The sequence below is a fragment of the Gossypium hirsutum genome, chromosome A11 (assembly GCF_007990345.1).
Source record: "Gossypium hirsutum isolate 1008001.06 chromosome A11, Gossypium_hirsutum_v2.1, whole genome shotgun sequence".
NCBI classification, from domain to species: Eukaryota; Viridiplantae; Streptophyta; class Magnoliopsida; order Malvales; family Malvaceae; genus Gossypium; species Gossypium hirsutum.
This window is the reverse complement of record NC_053434.1, coordinates 118,911,972-118,933,494: the sequence shown is the minus strand read 5'-3', so window position 1 is coordinate 118,933,494 and position 21,523 is coordinate 118,911,972. Positions and strand designations below refer to the sequence as shown.

General features: G+C 32.4%; 3 protein-coding genes across 4 annotated transcripts; 2 read left to right on the top strand and 1 right to left on the bottom strand.

Moving 5' to 3' along the window:
* Positions 1-884: 884 nt before the first annotated feature.
* Positions 885-4,809, top strand: LOC107962651 (uncharacterized). 2 transcript variants are annotated; one of them, XM_016899124.2, is made up of 4 exons: positions 1,082-1,484; positions 1,951-2,082; positions 2,987-3,654; positions 3,846-4,809. In XM_016899124.2, exons 3-4 carry the CDS (start codon positions 3,047-3,049, stop codon positions 4,534-4,536), a joined length of 1,299 nt encoding a protein of 432 aa, XP_016754613.1. In that variant the 5' UTR covers positions 1,082-1,484; positions 1,951-2,082; positions 2,987-3,046; the 3' UTR covers positions 4,537-4,809. The 2 variants fall into 2 exon arrangements, with proteins under 2 accessions (XP_016754606.1, XP_016754613.1); XM_016899117.2 differs by lacking the exon at positions 1,951-2,082 and having other exon boundaries at positions 885-1,484.
* Positions 4,810-4,975: 166 nt separating this feature from the next.
* Positions 4,976-6,941, bottom strand: LOC107962663 (tubulin-folding cofactor A). The gene is made up of 4 exons (XM_016899137.2): positions 6,781-6,941; positions 6,334-6,494; positions 5,922-6,008; positions 4,976-5,254 (listed from the first exon to the last, which is right to left on the bottom strand). The coding sequence occupies exons 2-4, from the start codon at positions 6,484-6,486 to the stop codon at positions 5,153-5,155; spliced, it is 342 nt and encodes a 113-aa protein (XP_016754626.1). The 5' UTR covers positions 6,487-6,494; positions 6,781-6,941; the 3' UTR covers positions 4,976-5,152.
* An 8,210-nt stretch (positions 6,942-15,151) lies between these two features.
* LOC107962643 (cytochrome P450 89A2) lies at positions 15,152-17,296 on the top strand. Its single transcript, XM_016899105.2, has one exon. It carries the CDS (start codon positions 15,394-15,396, stop codon positions 16,918-16,920), a length of 1,527 nt encoding a protein of 508 aa, XP_016754594.1. The 5' UTR covers positions 15,152-15,393; the 3' UTR covers positions 16,921-17,296.
* The last annotated feature ends 4,227 nt before the right edge of the window (positions 17,297-21,523 follow it).

The window sequence follows — 21,523 nt, the reverse complement described above, 5'->3', positions numbered from 1 at the left end:
CGAATCTAAATTGTTAAAATCACTCCCTCTAAGCCTCACAATACAATGAAGAATAACTTTCTAATAAATACCTAAGTAAAAGGTGTTTAAATACACTTTAATCAATATTCAAATTCTCAAGAAAAACACTCGCTAAGAAGCACTACTCTCTAAACGAAATCAATAACCTAGAAATAGACTTCAAATAGCTTCATCTCCAAATTAAACTAGGATAAGTCGACCTTCATTAAGTTCAATGTTACTTGAAGTAAATATCGATCGACAAATAAGTCTCCTACTTATAGTAAATCTGATCAGTAATTTATCGTTTAAGATAATAAAAAATTCTAGTGAAAGTTGAACTTCTAATCCTTTCAAGATTATCGTTCCACTTGGATAAGACTTTAAACTCTTTTCAATCTAATTTCCTTGCTCATAAAAAACATTTCCAATATATCTTCTATTTTTTGCTTAGTATAAATAACCAATATTATTTTTGTACAAGTCAAAATTACCAGCTTAATTAACATGGGTACTGCTGTCAATACAAAAAAAGTAGTTTCGAGTGCACTAAAATGTATAATTTTTTATTTATAAATTTAAAAAAAGACTATAAATAATTCTAAATATTATCTAAAATTTTTTAAATATAATCATAATTTATAATCAGATCGATAATATATATTTTTCCTGCTAAAAAGTCATTTTGAACAGAAAATAAAAGGAATAAATTAAACAATTTTATATTTAGACAATTGACAGGTTCCCAATTTTTTTTTTGGACAAGAATGTAAGATGAATAATTATTAAAAAATTTATTTGATTTTTTTGAGATAATTTAATTTTAATTTTGAAAATAAATTAAAATTCATAATAAAACTTTTGTGTCAACCAAAACCCGCCGCGGATTACAGCTGTATTCACGTCCTCTCTTTCCTCAAAAATTCCTTTTTATAATACATTTATTTTACTAATAATTTATTTTCTTTTCATTTTTTAAATAAAAATCTATTTAAAAAATGATTTACAAAGAAACGTTCGCCGTTTATTTCGAGAAAATTATTGAAAAAAAAATCCTTTTGGGTATAATTACAATATTTAGTTACTATACATATAAATTAGAGAAAAGAACAAAAAAAAAATCTGAAAAATGTAAGAGAAAGACAGACAGAGATTTTATGAAATGGAAGAAAAACAATAAAATGATATAAAAACAATGGAAAAGCGAGCTTCTTAATCCTCGTGATCTGCGAAAGACTCTTACGTGAAAACCCAGATTTGCCTTTAAAGCCTTTTGATTTTGTTCCTTATTATTATTCATTGTTCTTTAACTCACAATCATTGTTGGACATTATATAAAAAGCTTGGCTTTTTATGTGGGGAAGGAGAAAAAGAGAATTCATCTTGGGGGATAAAAGCTGAAAAAGGGAAGGATTTTTAATGTTTTTGTTTCTGGGAAATTTGTTTCCTTCAACTTCTGTATGAAGAAAAAGCTTCATTCAAAGGTGGGTTTCTTTTAATTTTTTGTTTTAATTTAAAGAATTTCCATCTCTCTATTTTGTGTGTGTTGTGTTTATTGCTAACACTTGGATATAAATTTTGGGTTATTTTAGGTGAGTTTGACTTTTGTTAGTTGGTGGATGCAGATTTTTTAGCTGGGTTTCAATGTTTTTGATTGCTTTGCAAGTAACTAACAAATATATATATTTTTGTTGAATTCCATTTTAAGTTGAAATTTTATGTGGGATTTTCTTTTGAAGGGGGAATTCTTGTTGAGTTTTTCATTTTGAGTTAAAGTTAAAAGGCATATATATATTTATATAAATATTTGGGAGTTTGTCAATGGAAAAGTATGCTAAAAGGGAAGAATTTGGAAATTCTAAGCAAAATATTTCTTGTTTTTAAGGTCGGATTTTAGTAAACTATATGTACTTTTCCTCGGAAGCTTAATTACGGTGACTTTTGGTTCAGATGAGGTCAATTTGCTGTTTTAGAAAAAAGAACCTTGAAGGAGCCAAAAGGATAATTGAAGAAGCCCTGTCGCATTGTTAGGTGGATAGTGAAATTTCAGCTTGAGACACTGGAGTCTCTCTCTCTATATATGTATGTATGTATGTACATATGTTTGATGAATTTTCATGAGTATAGATGGTGAATGGAATGTTAGTAAGGAAAATGACTGTTTCTAGGCTGATGTATGTATGTACATATGTTCAAGTTAGAAGCCCTGTTGCATTGTCCTTACGGCTGCTGTGCAGCAAATTAGGTGTCCAATAGTTCTAGAATCTGTGTAACTTAGTCCTGTTGATGTTTCCAATAATTTCAACTTTTGCTTGAGCTTTCAATGTGACATAGATGGCAGGAATATAGTTTACGATCTATTTCAACTTGATGACTCTCCCTATTTTCAGTTATGAATCGGTTGAAATCCAACCAGCGTTTGAGAAGATCCATTTATCTCACTATAATTGTTATATCATATTAATCATGGCTTGGAATACCTTTGGCAAAGAAAAAAAGGCAAAGAGAATGATTTAGCTTTTGATGTAATGTCGAGCTGATCTTTTAGCTGTTGCTTAGGGTTTGAATCTTATTTGTCTAAAATAAGAAGCTTTTAGTTTGGTGCCTTTTCTTTGTGTATTGCAGTAAATAACTTTGAATGGTATCAATAAATCCTACTACTACTAGAGCTTTTTGTTTTTCTTGTTCGAAATATTGGGTAAAGGATAGATATGGTACATGCCAGTATAATGTATATGGTCATACACATATAACCACAGAACTAAGCTGTTGTAATTACTTCACTGGCTCCGACTGGCAATTTCTTGCTTAGGCAACTCGATTGCACTGCTTATATGCCCGCCTTTCACGTTTTATGTTTGATTAAAGTTATCTTAATTCAAGTTATCAACATTTGCAGATCGCCTAGCAAGCAATAATCTTTGTTACAGCATGCTTCTGAGTTTGTTTTTGGCATCTAATCTTCACTTGCCTGATGAAATGACAGGTTCATTGAGTTGTCGGAGCTTAAAGCTTTTTATACAATGGGGAAATATTTGTGACAATAATGGATCCTCAGGCTTTCATTAGGTTGTCAATAGGCTCACTAGGTCTGAGGATTCCAGGTCCAGCCCTGAAATCTTCAAAAGCTGGAATTCATGCATTCTCTGCCCCATGTTCATGTGAGATACGGCTCCGAGGTTTCCCTGTCCAAACAACAACAATTCCTTTAGTGTCCTCCTCCGAAGTTACACCTGACGTTCACAGTATTGCCTCTAGCTTTTATTTAGAGGAGTCTGATTTGAAGGCTTTGCTAACACCTGGCTGTTTCTATAACCACCATGCTTATTTGGAGATCACTGTCTTCATGGGGAGAAAGGGGACGCATTTTGGTGTCGGAGTCAAGAGACAGCAGATTGGGACATTCAAGTTGGCGGTGGGTCCTGAATGGGGTGAAGGGAAGCCAGTTATTCTTTTCAATGGATGGATCGGGATTGGTAAAAACAAGCATGAAAATGGAAAACCAGTAGCAGAACTTCATTTGAGAGTACAACTAGATCCTGATCCAAGATATGTATTCCAGTTTGAAGATGTGACGATGCTAAGTCCTCAGATTGTACAGCTTCAAGGTTCTGTAAAACAACCGATTTTCAGTTGCAAATTCAGTCGAGACAGGTTATGTTACAAGTTGCTTCATCTGTTTCATTTGTGTGTATATGTTCAAGAACGTCTAGCTAAAAAAATTGCATGGAATGATTTCCGTAAATAGGGTGACTTGTGACTTTTCGGGTCATGGAACTCAGAAATGGGTCTTTGTTATTTTCTGGACACCTGTTAATGAAAGTATTCATGGTTTTGAACTGCAGGGCATCACAGGTTGACCTATTAAACGCTTACTGGCCAGGTTCTGCTGACAATTTAGACATAGAGACCAGTAGAAGAGAGAGGAAAGGATGGAAGGTGAAGATACATGATCTGTCCGGCTCGGCTGTTGCAGCAGCCTTCATAACCACTCCCTTTGTGCCCTCAACAGGTTGTGATTGGGTTGCCAAGTCCAACCCGGGAGCTTGGTTGATTCTTCGTCCTGATGTTGTCAGGCCAGAGAGCTGGCTACCTTGGGGAAAACTTGAGGCATGGCGTGAGCGTGGCATCAGAGACGCCGTATGCTGCCGATTTCACCTCTTGTCCGAAGCTCAGGATGGAGCAGAGGTTCTCATGTCTGAGATACGTATTAGTGCTGAAAAGGGTGGGGAATTTTTTATCGACACCGATAGATTAATGCGGCAGGCACCAACTCCAATACCAAGTCCACAAAGCAGTGGAGACTTTTCAGCACTAAGTCCGATCTCTGGTGGCTTTGTAATGAGCTGCAGAGTCCAAGGGGAAAGTAAGAACAGCAAGCCATTAGTGCAACTGGCCATGCGACACGTGACATGCATAGAAGATGCTGCCATCTTCATGGCCCTCGCAGCAGCTGTTGACTTAAGCATCGAGGCATGCAAGCCTTTCCGAAGAAAGTTTAGGAGAGGCTCCCAAGGCTCTCGCCATTCTTTATGAAAAAAAGAACAAAGAACTAAGGTGATTTGTTTCCATGAACAAAGTATAGCTCTATATTTGCTTTCATTTCTGTATAATTTGGCATTGTGTATAGGATATTTTGGTTTAGGTTTGTTCAAAATATTGTTTATGGTGTCAGTACAGCTATAAATGACACCTATCTAATCTATCCAGTCTTCAAGCTGGGGACTTTGTACAGCTGCTGAGCTTTTTCCATTTTTGGTCTAAGGAACTCCCGGAATCCAGTAGTCACATTGGGTTCTAATTATTCAACTTTCAAAGGTTATCTTGTTTAAGAAGCATTGAGCTTTGCTGACTTCTAAAGGGTCAGAAGATGCTCATCACATAAGCTCTGCCAGTTGCCTAGTTTTGCATATAAACTCATAAAAACAAGCATGGATTCCCATTTTCTTCCACAAATAAGTGAAAAAACCAGATATTAAGTACTCAAGAAAACAACATTGGTATTTGCAGAATCAGTTTCAGATAACAGGCAAGATTCCAAGTTCCAAAAGACATCTTACCAGGTTGTAGCTAGAAATAGAAACATACGAACTTATAACCATCTATGTCAATTTTTTTTATGGTAACTACAGCCACTTAAAAGAAGCTGTCACTAAGCCTCTGTTGTTTGAAACAACTTTTCAACTTCGATGATGGTGCTGCGAGCATCTTCGAATTCAGGGCCTTCCTTCTCATTCGCTTCCTCCAATTCAGCCTGAAGCCAAATATGTAGTTCATCAAAATTCATGCAGTAAATTGATCTTCATTTGGGTAGGAAGTAGACTTGATAATTTTAGACATGACATGACCTCAACAAGGGAAAAAACAACTAAAACAAGGCATGAAACAAAAATTAACATGAACATGGCATGACCATGAGCAAGTGCAAAGCATTTGGAAGTTGGTCATCCCTAAAAGTTACCAGCAAACTCAGTTATAGGCAGTGTATGTATAAGCGTCCATTTCTCAAGTAAATCTGTTCGTGTATGCCATGGCAATATATGCTATTGGAACAACCCCTCGGAACATAAGTCCACAAGAACTAAAATCTGTTTGCATATGCCATGGCAATATATGTTTCGAGTTTCAACAATGGTTAGTGCACCAGCTCCGATTGCTGGACCATCCTACCTTGGTGCAACAAAGAATTTCAATACTGAAAAAGGAACTAATGAAATGCTATTGAATACAATTCTCCATCCCCCAACTTTCAAACAAAATGTGGTCAGGACCTAGTTGGTAATTAGCATATAAAACCGGATTGTGGCAATCTAGGAGGCTCTAGTAGAACAAACAATGAACAACAATCAAATCACAGTTCATTAATAGTGATGAATTCAGTAAGACAAGTAACTTCATCAAATACTATTATTGTACAATACCAAAGTTGCTTTAAGGTCAGCTAATGAAGCCTCTAGCCGCTTGTGACAATCAGGGACCATCATCCTTGATTCAGCCAGCACATTTTCCTGCCCAAGAAGATCAAAATTTATATGTATATGAAACAATTCACATCAAGTAGCTCCAAAATCTACATTATGATTGTCAAACATAGTAATGTTCCAACACAAACATGACCGAATAAATAAACCAATGTTCAAATAGATGTCGACTAAGGCTACTTAATAAGTCTCAATTAAGATAGGGTGAACTGATCAAACATGAAAAATAACATGGAATCTAAAAAATGGGTCTTTCTTAAAAACTTAGACCTCTACAGCAGGCAAATTTCTACCATTAAAAAGGGGGGCGGGGAAGAACTTTAAAAAAGCAGTAAATTAAAAATAATAATACCTGTTGCTTTAGGTCACAAGGGTCAGCTCCTTTCTCTTTCATGTCAGCTGTTTTAGCAGCTTCTCTTTCAACTTCCTTCTCATATGAGTGAAGCTCTTTAAGAATTCGTTTGCAAGTGGATGTCTTGATTTTCAGATTTCGAACTGTTGCCATTGGTTAACCTGTAGAAAAATCAAAATGCTTTCTTTTACTGATTTCCACACTATAAATCACTCGCAAAAAAACCCCAAATTTCTTTGGTTTCAATAAGTAGTACTACAATACTATTCATCCTTTCAGCACTTTTTTTTCCCTATCATCCTTTTTTACTATAGTTTTTTCTTGCATTTTCTCGGGAACCAAACAGATGGTTTGTTTTGGAATTTGAAGAGACGGGTTCAATCGATTCTTGTTTGAATGGAAACAAAAACCCAAAATAATAATAGAAAAAAACATATAATTACATACCTTAGGGAAGGAGATGAGATCTGAAGATGAGAAAAAGAGTGGAGTAGAAATGAAAGCTTCATAAAGTGAAAAAGCAGGCCAAGAAAGAGAACATGAGAAATATTTGGTATAGCAATTGCAGGGCCGGGTTACCCCACTTGACCCGGTAGACCGTATTTAGTCCGGCTTTGCATGAGGTAAATTTTAATTTGGATCCACTCCATTTGAATTAGTTTTAATATAATTTTAATAATTAGATTTAGATTTAATTATAAAATGAGTTATTGATGTTAATTTTAACTTATATTACATTTGATGTATTTGGGCAGTAGAGGTGTTTATGGGTCGGGTTGAGTTGATTTGGGGTTAAATTCAATCAAAATTTTATGTCTGTTTGCTAGGGTCAGGCTTGAAAAATAGTTTTTATGTAACACCCCCTACCCGTATTCATTTCCGGAATAGGGTACGAGGCATTACCAGAGTTTACTGAACATTTTCAGATAATTTTAAGTCATTTATTATTCATATTTTGAAATAATCATAACGTCTCTCTATTGGGCCCTCGAAGCCCAAAACATACATTAGAAACCAACTGGAATAAAATCGAGATCATAAAAAAAAATTTCGCAATATCTTAAATTATATTTCATCTAAGTACTTACCATTTCAATGCTCCTTATAATTAAACATGTTACCATTCAATCAATAGCTTGGCACTTGTCTAAGCGTCAAACAACAACATTGTTAGTATACTTGCACATATTTCATATAAATTCAACATTGATATACCTATTTTCTCAACATATCACACTTGAGTTTAATAATAGTCTCAACTTACATAATTTCCTTGTATCAACATATCAAAGATGATTATATATGTACATGTCACAAAATATATTATTCTCTTACTGTTTATTCATAACCATATATCATTCATTTCGTTATATCAATATTTCATGCACCATCATTTTCTTATATCTTGTATATATTTATTTCGGTAATAGTTCGTATTAAACTTAACATAAATTAAATTCCATGTACCTATACTTATTTTATTTATCTATCTTCTTAATTATTTCATACAACTATTTTGTACATATATTTCCATATGACCAATTCCTGTAAACATTTCACACAACCATTTCATATAACCATTCCATCTGATACATATTACCTGAATATCGATTGTTCAATAGATATCTTGGCGTTTCTCTTCCTCGATCTTATTTATCTTCGACATGATGTCATAGTATCTTTCAACTATGGTTTTACTCGTTTTCTGTCATGTTGCCATGGTATCTTTCAACCATGGTCTTATTCATTTTCCCGTCATGTTGCCATGGTATCTTTCAACCATGGTCTTACTCATTTCATGTCAGGTTGCCATGGTATCTTTCAACCATGGTCTTACTCATTTCATGTCAGGTTGCCATGGTATCTTTCAACCATGGTCTTATTCATTTCATATCATGTTGCCATGGTATCTTTCAACCATGGTCTTATACATTTCATATCACGTTGCCATGGTATCTTTCAACCATGGTCTTACTCATTTCATATCAGGTTGCCATGGTATCTTTCAACCATGGTCTTATTCATTTCATATCACGTTGTCATGGTATCTTTCAACCATGGTCTTACACATTTCATATCAGGTTGCCATGGTATCTTTCAACCATGGTCTTACACATTTCATATCAGGTTGCCATGGTATCTTTCAACCATGGTCTTACATATTCCATATCAGAGAGCACACTCCCGCGAACCTCATCCTTACAGTGGGATTACCAGTCCAGGCTAAATCCCCTGTAATATAAACTCATAGAGTATTGTCGGGATTACCAGTCCAGGCTAAATCCCCTGCAACGACAATTACTCTAATGAGCTTGGATCTGAATTACCAGTCCAGGCTAAATTCAGACCCTAATTCGGATTACCCGTCCGGGCTAAATCCATTTTCCACATATTCTTCGGGAGGGCTATATCAGGATAGGATCACCCGTCCGGGCTAGATCCTTTTTACCGTCAATTCCTTTTCAGAGATCCATCGAATTTTCCTTCCATTCAACCGGGATTTTTTCCCTTTTTTTATATATATCAATGTTTCATAAATTTCCATATAATGAACATTCAAATCATATTCATATAAAAACATGCATTTCAAGCATTTAAGAATATAATTCAAGTTACACGAACTTACTTGGCGAAATTGTAGAAATATCAAGATTAAGGGGTGTCGAAACCATTTTCAAATCGAGTTTTGGAAAATGGGAATTGATTTTAAAAAACGAAAACGGGAGTCACCACCAATCTTTTTAGGTGTGATTGGATCACCTTTAAAACATTTTGTTTTAAAATCATTAGTTTTGGTCCACGAAATAAAAGAACGGGTTCGGGAGTCAGTTACGTACGAGGAAGGATTAGCACCCTCGTAACGCCCAAAAACTGGTACCTAATTGATTATCAAATGTCTTTAATGTCGAAAGAAAAAAAAAATTTAAGATGTAGTCCTCTTTAAAATATTTTAACTTTGAAAATTGGGATTCACTAGCGTCAAAGTATTGACATTAAGTTATCCCTTTTTTGAAATTCCTATCTCGAAACAACAAAATGCTATATCTAATAAGTTAGGACATATTGCTTTGAAATTCCAAGATAGTGGCTTGCATTTAGAAAACCTCTAAAAAACTTAGAAGGGTACTTAATTATTCGAATTCAACGAGAAAAGTGGCAACCCAATAAGTTAGGGCACTGCTTTCTCGAAATTTCCAAACACCAAGCATTGCCTTATTTGCAAAAAATCTTATTTCGAGGTAACAAATAAATGAATAAAACGAATAAAAAGATAATAACGAATAAGCTAGGAAATATTCGAGATTAAAAAACTAGTAATAAATAAACAATCATTATATAAGACTAAATAATGATAGTATAGTGAAGATAATAATAATATTAATAGTAATAATACAAGTAAAAATTTTGGAATGATGTGTGAAATTATATATATGTATGTGAATATATAGATAAGTAAACAACATATATAGTGAGTGAAGAGTAAAAGGTAAAATAAGTGTATTTAAAGAGTAATGGGTAAAAATATAATAATAGTGTAATAGTAGTAATAACGTAATAGTATTAGAAATATACGATATATAATATTGAAGGTAAATACATAATATATACATATTAGAAATAATCATAATATTAGAAACAACTATTAATAGTACTACATAAATAGATATATAGTAGTAGCATATACACGATATAGTTAAAAAATATATAAAGTAAGATAATATGGGAAATAAAAAAAATATATAAACGATATAATATTAGGGCATATGCAAAACAATAAAAATACAATATTAAAAGATATATATATATATATATATATAATGTATATATAATATAATATTAAAATATTTATATGGTATATACATAATAATGTAAAAAATAAACTATTAGTAATATTATAAATATATACATATAGTAGTAATGATAATATAAATGTATTTCATATAAACAGGTATGCACGTGAAAAAAAAAAGAAAAGAGAAAAATAATAATTACAAAAGTATGAAATCAAAATAATATGTAGAAACATGTTTATTCTAAAAAGAATAACTGAAACTTAATTGAGAGAAGAAACAAAATCCAAGAGATAACTTACAAGTAAAACAAATTATTAAAACAGAATTTTGGGCTAAAATTAATTGCGTATAAATGTCCGAGATCTAAAATTAAAAATGCCCCAAATCTTAAAATACCACGCAAAGGGGGCAAATTGAAATAGCACACAGACTGCAGGGCCAATTTAAAATAATATAAAACTTAAATATGGCCCGATTGAAGGCTAGCACAAAGGAGGGGACTAATTGCGAAAATTACCCAATTAAAGGTAACATGCATGGTCCCAAGCAAAAAAGTTGATTCCACTTCCCCATGCTACTTTGTTTTATTATTAATTAAAACTATTCCCCCATACTATTTTGTTTTATTATTAATTAAAACTATTCCCCCATACTATTTTGTTTTTATTATTAATTAAAACCATTCCCCCATACTATTTTGTTTTTATTATTAATTAAAACCATACTTTATTTTCTTTTTTTTTATCATAAAAAAAATCCTTTCTTTTTTAAGAAAAAAAACAACAAAAAAGAGAGTTAAAACACCACCTTACCACCCTACATTAATTTTTCAAAATAAAGAGAAGGCTCTCAACTTTCTCAACCCTTCCCCTCTTCCGGTTATCGGACCGGCCATCAATCGTCATGCCGGTCACCGACCACCGACGGCGGCGCCGCCGTCCACGATGGGCAAAAAATTTTCCGAGGCCCTTTTTCGCTTCTCTTCTCGAGTAGAGCCCGGATTTGGGGTTAAAACAACCCAAAAACCTTCAAAAATTAATGAGAAACACCATAAAACTCAAGAATCCATTCGGATTCCGGCCACCGATCCTTGGCGGTGGCTTCCTCGGTCGTCCACAATGTTGGAAAACCGAACACCGGTAAGTTCCTTCCCTCTTTTCCTTTTTTTTTTTATTTTTCAAGTTTTTTTTTGTGTTAAAATATTTGTAAAATAGATAAAATGAACGAATAGAAAGAAGATCAAAAATAAAAATAAGGACAAACACCTTTTGAACTTGTTTTCTCCTTTTGATTTCTCCCGAAAATCTCTGTAATACAACCCCCCTTAATACAATCTCTTCTCTCCAAAAATCAATCGATTCTTCCTCAAAATACCATCGATCCCTCCCTTCCTTTAAAATCGGTTCTAGTATGGCTTTTATAGCCATTTACAAACTTTATTATATATATTTGCTATCTTTTCTTCTTCTTGTATGACAGGCAAACGGTGGTGGAGGCATGTGCCACTTGGTAGTGGTTGGAAGTGGGTGGTTGAGGCTTGCGGCTAGGGTTTCTAATTTCTGAAAATAGGTTGTGGGCTAAGGTTTCTAAGCTTTTGGGCTTCTTTTAGGTTTTAATTTTTGGGTTGTAATTGGGTTGGTATCTTTGTTTGTAAATGGACTTTTAATGGGCATTTTGATTTTTTTCTTTATTTTTTTTTCAAAATTTGGTTTATTTATTTTAAGGCCCGGGCAAAATATGGGTTCTACAAGGGGCATTTTGGTAATTTATCATTTTCCCAATTTTCATCCTATCTTAAATTGAAAATTTCATTCAATTTATTATAGATAATAAAAAAATTCATTCCCTTCAATTTGGTCATTTTTGACATTTTTACAAAATTACCCCTAAAGTTTTACTTTTATTCAATTCAGTCCTTAAGCCTAAAACATGCAAATTAGCCATGCTAGCTGGATATTCATATATATTTTCCTGCTCCTCCTCTCCATTCCACATCCTTAATGTATATAACACACTTGTAAGTAACATTATCTATAATCTTTATTATTTACTTTTATGAATATTCAAGCTGTCCATCTGTGTCATAGTCACTAAATTATTTATATTTGGAGCTATATAACTCTATATTAAGGTCTGATAATTTTTCCTGAAACTAGACTCATATATCTTCATACCATAAAATTTTCAGAATTTTTGGTTCAGTCAATAAGTACAGTTTATTCTTTAAAGTTACCCCTGTTCTGTTGTCTAACAGTTTCGACTCTTCTTCACTAAAAATTAATTATATCCTTGTACAAGATTCAAATGATGTTTTCGTTTGTTTCTATGGAAAATAGGCTCATTAAGGATTCTAAACATATAAATTTAAGCCCCTAATTATTTTTCTCTAATTTTTTTATGATTTTCCAAAGTCAAAACAGGGGAACCCGAAATTATTCTGACCTTGTCTCATAAAATTTATTATATCTCATGATTCACAACTCCATTGCTTACATCGTTTCTTTTATAAGAAACTAGACTCAATAAGCTTTAATTTCATATTTGATTCATCCTATAATTAGATTTATACAATTTTTGGTGATTTTTAAAAGTTACACTACTGCTGCTGTCCAAAACAGTTTTAGTGAAAAATGTTGATTTCTATTTTGCCCCAAATTTCACATTTTATACAATTCAGTCCTTGCTCAATTAACCCCTCAATTGAGCTAATTTTTCTCAATTAATACTTTAGTCTATCATTTTAAACTTCTTCATAACCCCTAAAAATCAGAACTTTAGCATTAGACATTAATTCCAAACTCTTTCTTAATTAGGTCCTAAAATGAATTTCCATCAATTTTACTTGATAAAATCATCATATACCAAAAGTGAAGCTTCAATTCTATGATTATTCATCATATTATTTCAGCACTCATCCATAAAAACTTTAAAAATTAGCCATGGAATCAAAAACTAATGAAATAGTAAGTTGGATCCAATTGTAAAATTCCAAAAACATAGAAATTTCTAGGAGAAAGCAAGAATTAAACTTACATGAAGCTAGAGCATGAAAACCAGCTTGAACCCCCTTCCATGGCTGTTTTTCAGCTGATGAAATGAAGAGAAATGAAGAGAATTCTAGATATTCCAATTTAGGTCCATTTTTATTTAGCTAATTTTGGCAATTTTCCAATTTTGCCCTTATTTCACCCTGATTTTTCTCAGCTATTGCGGCCCAAAATATCTCCTTTGGGCTTATTTTCACTTTAGGTCCTTCCTCATTTGACAATTGAGCTATTTAATCCTTTTAGCAACTTTTACACATTTTCCAATTTAATCCTTTTTATTTAATTGACCACACAAACGTCAAAATTTTCTTAAGAAATTTTAATACTACCTTATTGACATTCCGTAAATATTTATAAAAATATTTATGGCTCGGTTTATAACATCGAGATCTCGATACCTCTTTTTCTCAATTTCTTGACCAAATAAATCTTTATAAAACATAATTTACTATTCCAAAAATCTTTTAAAAACTACATTTGGCTCGTAAATATTAAATAATATAATCTACGAGTTCATTTTTCGGATTTGATGGTCTCGAACCACTATTTTCGACATCGTTGAAATTCAGGCTATTACATTTTAAGTTTTTACCTAAGCCCGGCCTGGATAAAAATGCTAAAAAATGAGCCCAGCTTGTCCGTATTATTTTTTATATAAATTTTGAAAAATATATATAATACATCAAAAATACTAAAAATATTAAAATAAATTTTCCCAACAAATTGAAATAAATTAAAAAAATTGTATATTTAAATAACACTACTATAGGTGCAATAAAACAAGAGTTATACAATAACAACAAAATAATAGTAACAAAATAATAACAACATAATTGTGAAATAATAGTAAAATAGTAAAAAAAAACAAGAAAATAGTAACAAAATAATAAAAAAGAGCAAGAAAACAGAAAAAAACAGCAAACTTTTTTTTTATTTTGCATATTCGGACCGAACCGGGCTCAAGCAAAAAAAGTCTTTCTGAAGGACCGATTTGTTTTCTGAACAAGTCTTATTTTTTGCCCAAGCCCATTTTTTGAGTCTATATTTTTACACAAACCTTCTCACTTTTCGAATAGGCCTTCAGGCTAAACAGGTCTATTTTAAGGGTATCAATGTGTAATTTTATCTTTATTAATATAAAATTTTTAAAATTTTAAAGATTATAAATAAAAAAAATTTCCATTTAGAGATGAAATCACCTACCAGCCCTAATTCTTCTCTAGAGATGGACTTCTATATATTGTTGATTTAGTATCCGGTAATTTTTTAGTTTCCTAGTGTAATTTGTTCTAGATTTGAGTTTCCCCAAGCAACCTACATGGAATTGGAGTGGGCAAGTCAAGGCTGAGGGCTCATCCATTTGGTTGACCTTTCATACTCTTTTGGCTTTGCTTTGTATGAACATGATGAATTGAACTAGGAAATGCTATGCAATTGCTAGTGTTAAATTAATCAACTTAAAGAGTATTAGACTCACAACCTAATGCTTAAATCCAAATAAAAGGAAATGGAAACTAAATCCTATCATGTATAAACTGATTTACCGTAATTGAGTGTTGTAGAATTGAGAGATTCAACATTCGCTAGTTCAAGAAGCAAAAAAAAAGAGCTAAGAAAAAATTTTAAGTTTAAATCAAGTTGAAAGATTAATTAAATGTATGAGTAGTAGTTACATAATTAATTCAAGTTCAAATCCGTTATTTGAAGATGAAATACTCTAACTATATTATTATTATAATTCGAGAAAAATTAGCATTTTGTCTATTACACTCCGTTTGCATGTTATTTTTATACCAATTTATGATTGTCTTAGGTATAAATTTTTTTATGTAATTTTTGATTATAATCTTTTTATAATATTCAAATTTAAAATTTAAAATTTAAAATTTATACTTTAATTTACTTTTAATTAGTGCGTCGCATACGAGGTTAACGTGGCTACGGAAAAAGTTAAAAAGGAGATAAAAAGGAGTTGGAATTGCACTACCGACCAAGCTATGGACGACAACTCGATTATTGATAGCTTCAAACCCTTAGGCATGGCGTTGTTAACTAAGACGGAATCCAACCCAAAATACTCAACATTTTTGTATAATCCCCTCAGCAAAATGTGATTTTCAACATTGAAATTTGGGTCAAAAATCCTACGACATGCAACAGACCGCCGCTATAAAAAACCAAGCTGGAAGTTTCCCATTTCCTCGTCACCGAAAAAAAAAATGGAAATTTGGTTCCTTATCCTTCTCTTACTCTCCAGTTCTCTTCTTTTCAAAGCCTTCTTCAACTTCTTTTCCTCTTCGAAAACTGTTCGTCACACTCTTCCTCCATCACCTTCCAGTTTTCCGATCATCAGCAACTTATTATGGGTCCGCAAATCCCTCTTACAAAACGAACAAAGCCTCCGTCACCTCAGCCGAGCACTTGGTCCAATGGTCACTCTCCATGTCGGTCCTTTTCCTTCCATCTTTGTCTTCGATCGTTCCCTAGCTCACCAGGCGTTAATCCAAAACGGTTCCTTGTTTTCAGACCGACCCAAATCTCTCCCTGCTAACATGATCATGGACAGCAACCAACATAACATCAGCACCGCTTCTTATGGCCCTACATGGCGGCTCTTTCGACGGAACTTGACTTCGGAGATCCTCCATCCGTCACGTATAAAGTCGTATTCTCATGCACGAAAATGGGTTTTGGGGATTCTTTTTGGGGTTTTACAACAAAAGGCTAAAAGTGGAGAATCTGTTGAGGTTTTGGTTCATTTTCAATATGCTATGTGTTGTTTATTGGTTTTGATGTGTTTTGGTGACAAACTTAGTCAACAACAGATTGAAGAGATTGGTGCTGTTCATCGAAGGGTGTTGAATGGTTTTGCGAGATTCAATGTGCTTAACTTTTGGCCTAGAGTGACCAAGATTTTGCTTCGTAAGCGGTGGGATCAGTTGTTTCAGCTACGCAAGGAACTTGATGATGCATTGATCCCTTTGATAAGACAAAGAAAGAAAGCTAAAGATGAGAGATTGAGTAACAAGGGAAGTGATGATTATGAGTTGGCATATGTAGATACTTTGTTGGATTTGGAATTACCAGAGGAGAAAAGGAAACTTGATGAAGCTGAAATGGTCACCTTGGCCTCTGAGTTTATAAATGCTGGTACTGATACAACCTCCACAGCTTTGCAATGGATTATGGCAAATTTGGTGAAATACCCTTATATTCAAGATCGATTGTTCCTTGAAATCAAAGGTGTTCTGGGAGATTATGTGGAAGAAATCGAAGAAGAGGATTTGCAAAAGATGCCATATTTGAAAGCAGTGATTTTGGAAGGGCTAAGAAGGCACCCACCAGCACACTTTGTGGTGCCTCATTGTGTGACTGAAGACACTGTCTTGGGAGGATACTTGATCCCAAAAAATGGAATGATCAATTTCATGGTTGCAGATATTGGGTGGGATCCAAAGGTGTGGGAGGATCCAATGGCATTTAAGCCTGAGAGGTTCATTGGTGAGGAAGTGTTTGATATAACAGGGAGTAGGGAGATTAAGATGATGCCATTTGGAGTAGGGAGAAGAATATGCCCTGGACTTGGCTTGGCTTTGCTTCATCTCGAGTATTTTGTGGCTAATTTGATTTGGAAATTTGAATGGAAAGCCATGGATGGATATGAGATCAGCTTGGAGGAGAAACATGAATTCACCATTGTGATGAAGACTCCATTGATGGCCCACATCTCACCGAGGAAGAGCTAAGTATTGGACTTTCTACTTAAAATATTGAATATGTGATCATGAATTGGTCATATGTGATCTTAGCTTTCAATATGGTCTATGTGGTGTTATATACACCATTCTTATATCTATATCTATATCTATATCTATATCTATATCTATACCGGTTCCTAATAGAAGTCATACAATAAATAATGGTTTTTTATTGAAATAATGTAAAAAAAAAAATTCTTATATATGTGTATGGGGAAGTTATTTTATAGAATAAATTTTAGTTTGAGCATATATTTCAATATTTATGGGTGTCAAAGCTAATGTAGCTTCAAATCTATGAGGAATATGTATTCTTAATTGTTAGAAGTATTTTAATTATCAAAGTATATTCCAAAATTCTCAATATTAATGAGTGTTGACGCTAAAATAATCAAATTGACGGATATTTATTGCATGTAGACCCAACCAACCTACTTAATACTGAGTAACTCCACACCCATGGGTGTTGAGATCTTCTTCCTCTCCTATAAATACCCATTTATTCTTTTTTATTTTTATTGAAAATCTTATTTTAAAAAAACTGAACACTCTCCCACCTAAAAAAGAAAGTCCTAATTTTGTTGTTATTGGATTTTGTTACAATTAAAAATTATTATTATGAAATTTTCTTTTTTATTTTAAGAAAGTAATTATTAATTTATGATTTTTGAACAACAAATGGATTGAATTGTTCGTGACCGACATAATTTAATCTTCCAAAGTTGAATAGATATATCCAAGACAATTTAAGGAGGGATGGTTTATCATAGGCATCTACAATAATAAAATTTGAAATGATGTTGGAGTTGTTTGTCACCTTATTAGAAAGATGGAGGCCAAGAACAAATACTTTTTTCATGAACGAAAGCAACTATAATGTGCTAGAAGATGTTGGTTTAAAAATGGCTTTCTAGGGTCAATGGGGTAGACAATAATTGAATATTAACACATACCTACAATTTTTATGTTATCAATTGTTGAGTATTGCGTTGGATAAGAAGGAAAATGAATGTGATGAGAATAGTATGAAACTTACATGGTTGAAGAAACTTGTCAAACTATCTACTTCACGTAACACAATTGTGGAGTAGGTTGAGCGACATTGATATGGAACCCAAGATCAATATCCTTGAAAGACTTAACAAACCCAAAAAAAGAAAACCCAACTTTTAAAGGAAACTTGTTTCACCCAAAATAAAATATAAAACTTTAATTTTATTTATTTGTGTCCAATATGATTAGCGAAGCCTTTTTTATATAGGTAGTTGAATGATAAAGTTTTAAAAAATATATGAATCCTTAAAAAAATAATATAAAATTCAACATTAGCAATTTAATTTATAGTCAAACTCTATTTAATAAATGAATAAATATGTAATCTCTTAAATAAATTTCTAAATACCATAAAACAATAAAACTTAAGCCTAAAAATAGCAGTTGATGGCTAAAGAGGTTTCCAAAGGATGCGGCCTATATTTGCGTAGTTTTGCTTAGAGAATGATTTTTAATAACAATTTATCTGAAAGTCAAACCCCTCACAATAGATAATTGCATCCTTAAAGTCGAACCCAAATTATTACAAATCTCTCCCAAAACCTCACTTACAATCAATAATATCTCTGAAAAAAACATAACAAGAGTGTCACAAAATAACAAGTGAAAAACGAAGAAATTGATTACAAAAGACACTCCAAAAACCACACCACAATGTGTAGCAATTCCAGCCTATTTATAGGCTGATACAAGAACAATATTTTGATAACCTTAAAAATCTTAGTAAAAAATTGAATTTATCTCTTAGAATATCTTTAATAACTATCCTATAACTTCTTTCGTATCCAAGTAAAACAACCAGTTTTGTTTCCAAGTAAAATGATAAGAATAAGGTGTGAGTTGATGAAAGTCAATCCTTCCTCCTCTCCCTCTTCAAATTTGATCAACATCATTAAGGATAAAATAAGGCATGGTTTAAGGGTCATTTGTTGATAGTGTACCACATCATGAAGATCAAAGTAAAAACTACTAACTTTATACTGCACTTGAGCTATCTTGAAGCCACATCCAAACTGTTAACCAAAGGTCTGTCCGAATGGTTATTAATTAAGGGTAGAACATGGTGACAAAACATGCAATTCAAGGAGCTGTTTGAACATGAGTAGAAACTTAAGATATAAGATAACTAAGGTCCCAAGAAAATTTAATAAAATTAATCTTTTTTTTAAAAAAAATCTAAAACTTAAACCTTAAGCCCTAAATACAGCACGTTTGGTTGGTATGAATGGCTATTCCATTCCTACCTTATTCAGCACAACAGTCCTACTCCATTGTTTGGTTTGACTAAATGAATGAAACCACTATGTAGTATTACGGCCTCATTCCGGCCTCTCATGGAATAGCCATTCCATGCTACCACCAAAGAATAGCCATTCCAGCCTTTAACCGAATAGCAACCAACTTTTTTTTCCAAAAATACCCTAATTCAAAAACATCATATTAACCATAATTTCATGGATGAATTATATTTATGGAAGAAAAATCAAGAAGAAATATAAACTGGAACCCAATCATTAAACAAACTTCGATTCAATGCTTTCCCAACTTCGATTTCATCCAACAATGTTGTTTTCACAACATCAACACAAGGTCTCCTCCATAGCATCAACAAAACAAAACAATCCAAAATCTCTGCACTAGACTTAAAACCCAGTAATGAAATTTAGAAAATAAAATTAACAACCCAAATCAGAAAAAAAAAATTTGTGATGGATGGTGGGATATTAACGGAGGAGAGAGAGAGAGAAAGAGGGAGAGAGAGAGAGAAAGAGGGAGAGAGAGGGAGGGAGGGAGGGAGGGAGGGAGGGAGGGAGAGAGATAGAGGGATAGAAGGAGGGAGGGAGAGAGAGAGAGAGAAATAACCAAAGAAAAAAAGTAGAGAACTAAATAGTACTCCAAAGAAAAAAAATAGATGAAGATGATCAACGATGGGTAAAGGCTCCAGATTAAAGAAGCAAGATTGAGGTTGAGGATAGGGGGAAGCAGAGATTTTTGGAAAGCTCTGTTTGATGCTCAAAAATGAATCTGATGGTCATTTTTTCCCTTGATTTTGTTGTTCTCAAGTGTCAACAATTTTGGGATTAGTCTGGGAAGTTCTTGTTTTTTCTAGCTTTGGGAGACAATCTAGCCTTGGGCTGGGTATAAATATTATATTAATTATACTATTAGATATATTTATAATATATGTTATTAAATTATTATATTTAATTATAATATTACAAATTTCAAGATATTTTATTTTTATTATTTTTATGAATTATATTAATTAAATTATATTTATATAAACATTTAACAAGAATTAAATAATAAAAATACTATTATTAAATTGTATTTAATAACTATTGTATTAAAATATGATTAAAATATTTATTTTTATTAAATTATTTTTAATAAAATTCTTATTAAAATTTAATAACAATAACAATAATCATCTACCTAACAAAATTCTGCTAAGGGTATTCTGGTCATTTCAGTTTTTTCCTTATGCTATTACAACATCATTCAATTCAACCAAATACAATAATACTATTACAGTTCTATTCCATTCCATTCAACTAAACAATTAAATTACTGATTACAGCTCTATTCAGTTACAGCCTTATTCCATTACAGTGAACCAAACGTACAGTAAATCTTAAATTTTACACCGCTTTAAACATTAACCTCAACCCTCAACCATAATTTAATCCTTTCCCTAAAATAATAAATCTCAAAAATTTAAAATTCTAAACACATTATACCATAATTAATCAATACTAATTACACTTAAATATTTTAAAGGAAAATTGATCTAGTGTTAGAAAGTAGGGTTTTTTACTATAATAATATGAAAAAAAACAAAATGGGATGTCCTTAAGATTATATACGAAAATGGGTTATTAGAAGTGATGGAGGGTGGTGCATAGGCGGCACCACCCTCAAATCTGACACAATTTCAGTTAAAAAAAACATTTTCAGTTAAAAAAAAGAGTAGGACGAAAAAAAATAATAATAAAATATGGGTGGAGGGTACCCCACAGGCGGCACCAGTGGTGCCTTTTCCACAACCTTGACCCCCTTCAGTATATATTCACCCTACCTCCCCTCCATTCGACTATCAGATTGGAAAAAAGAAAAATTTACAGAAGAAGAAGATAGAAAGAAAGAAAGGAGAAGAAGATAGAAAGAAAGAAAGGAGAAGAAGAAAGAAAAGAAAAGGTAATTTTGTTGTTGTTATTTTTTTAAAATAAAATAGATTATGATAAGAAAAAATTATTTTGTTAGTATTATATAGTTTGTTTAGTGTTACTTTTATGTTTTGTTTTAAAATTTATTTTGTTTATTGTGAAATATTAGTAAGTTTTGTGTTTAGATTAATTATGTGTTTATTGTAAATTTTATGTTTTAAATTTTTTAAATATATTTGAAAGTTTTTATGTTAGTAAAACTATTATAAAGTAATTGTTAATTAGTGATAACAACTAAAAATATTTTTGTTATACATATTGTTAGAAATGGCAACATATTTGGTATTGCCTGATGAGATAATAAGTTTAGC

Bases quoted from the DNA above. Each gene is read 5' to 3' on its own strand.
- LOC107962643 (XM_016899105.2), top strand. From the start codon at position 15,394: ATGGAAATTTGGTTCCTTATCCTTCTCTTACTCTCCAGTTCTCTTCTT.
- LOC107962651 (XM_016899117.2), top strand. From the start codon at position 3,047: ATGGATCCTCAGGCTTTCATTAGGTTGTCAATAGGCTCACTAGGTCTG. The intron at 3,655-3,845 runs GTTATGTTACAA...TTTGAACTGCAG, and splicing joins TGCAAATTCAGTCGAGACAG to GGCATCACAGGTTGACCTAT.
- LOC107962663 (XM_016899137.2), bottom strand. From the start codon at position 6,486: ATGGCAACAGTTCGAAATCTGAAAATCAAGACATCCACTTGCAAACGA. The intron at 6,009-6,333 runs GTATTATTATTT...CTTCTTGGGCAG, and splicing joins CTTGTGACCTAAAGCAACAG to GAAAATGTGCTGGCTGAATC. The intron at 5,255-5,921 runs GTATTGTACAAT...ATTTGGCTTCAG, and splicing joins CTGACCTTAAAGCAACTTTG to GCTGAATTGGAGGAAGCGAA.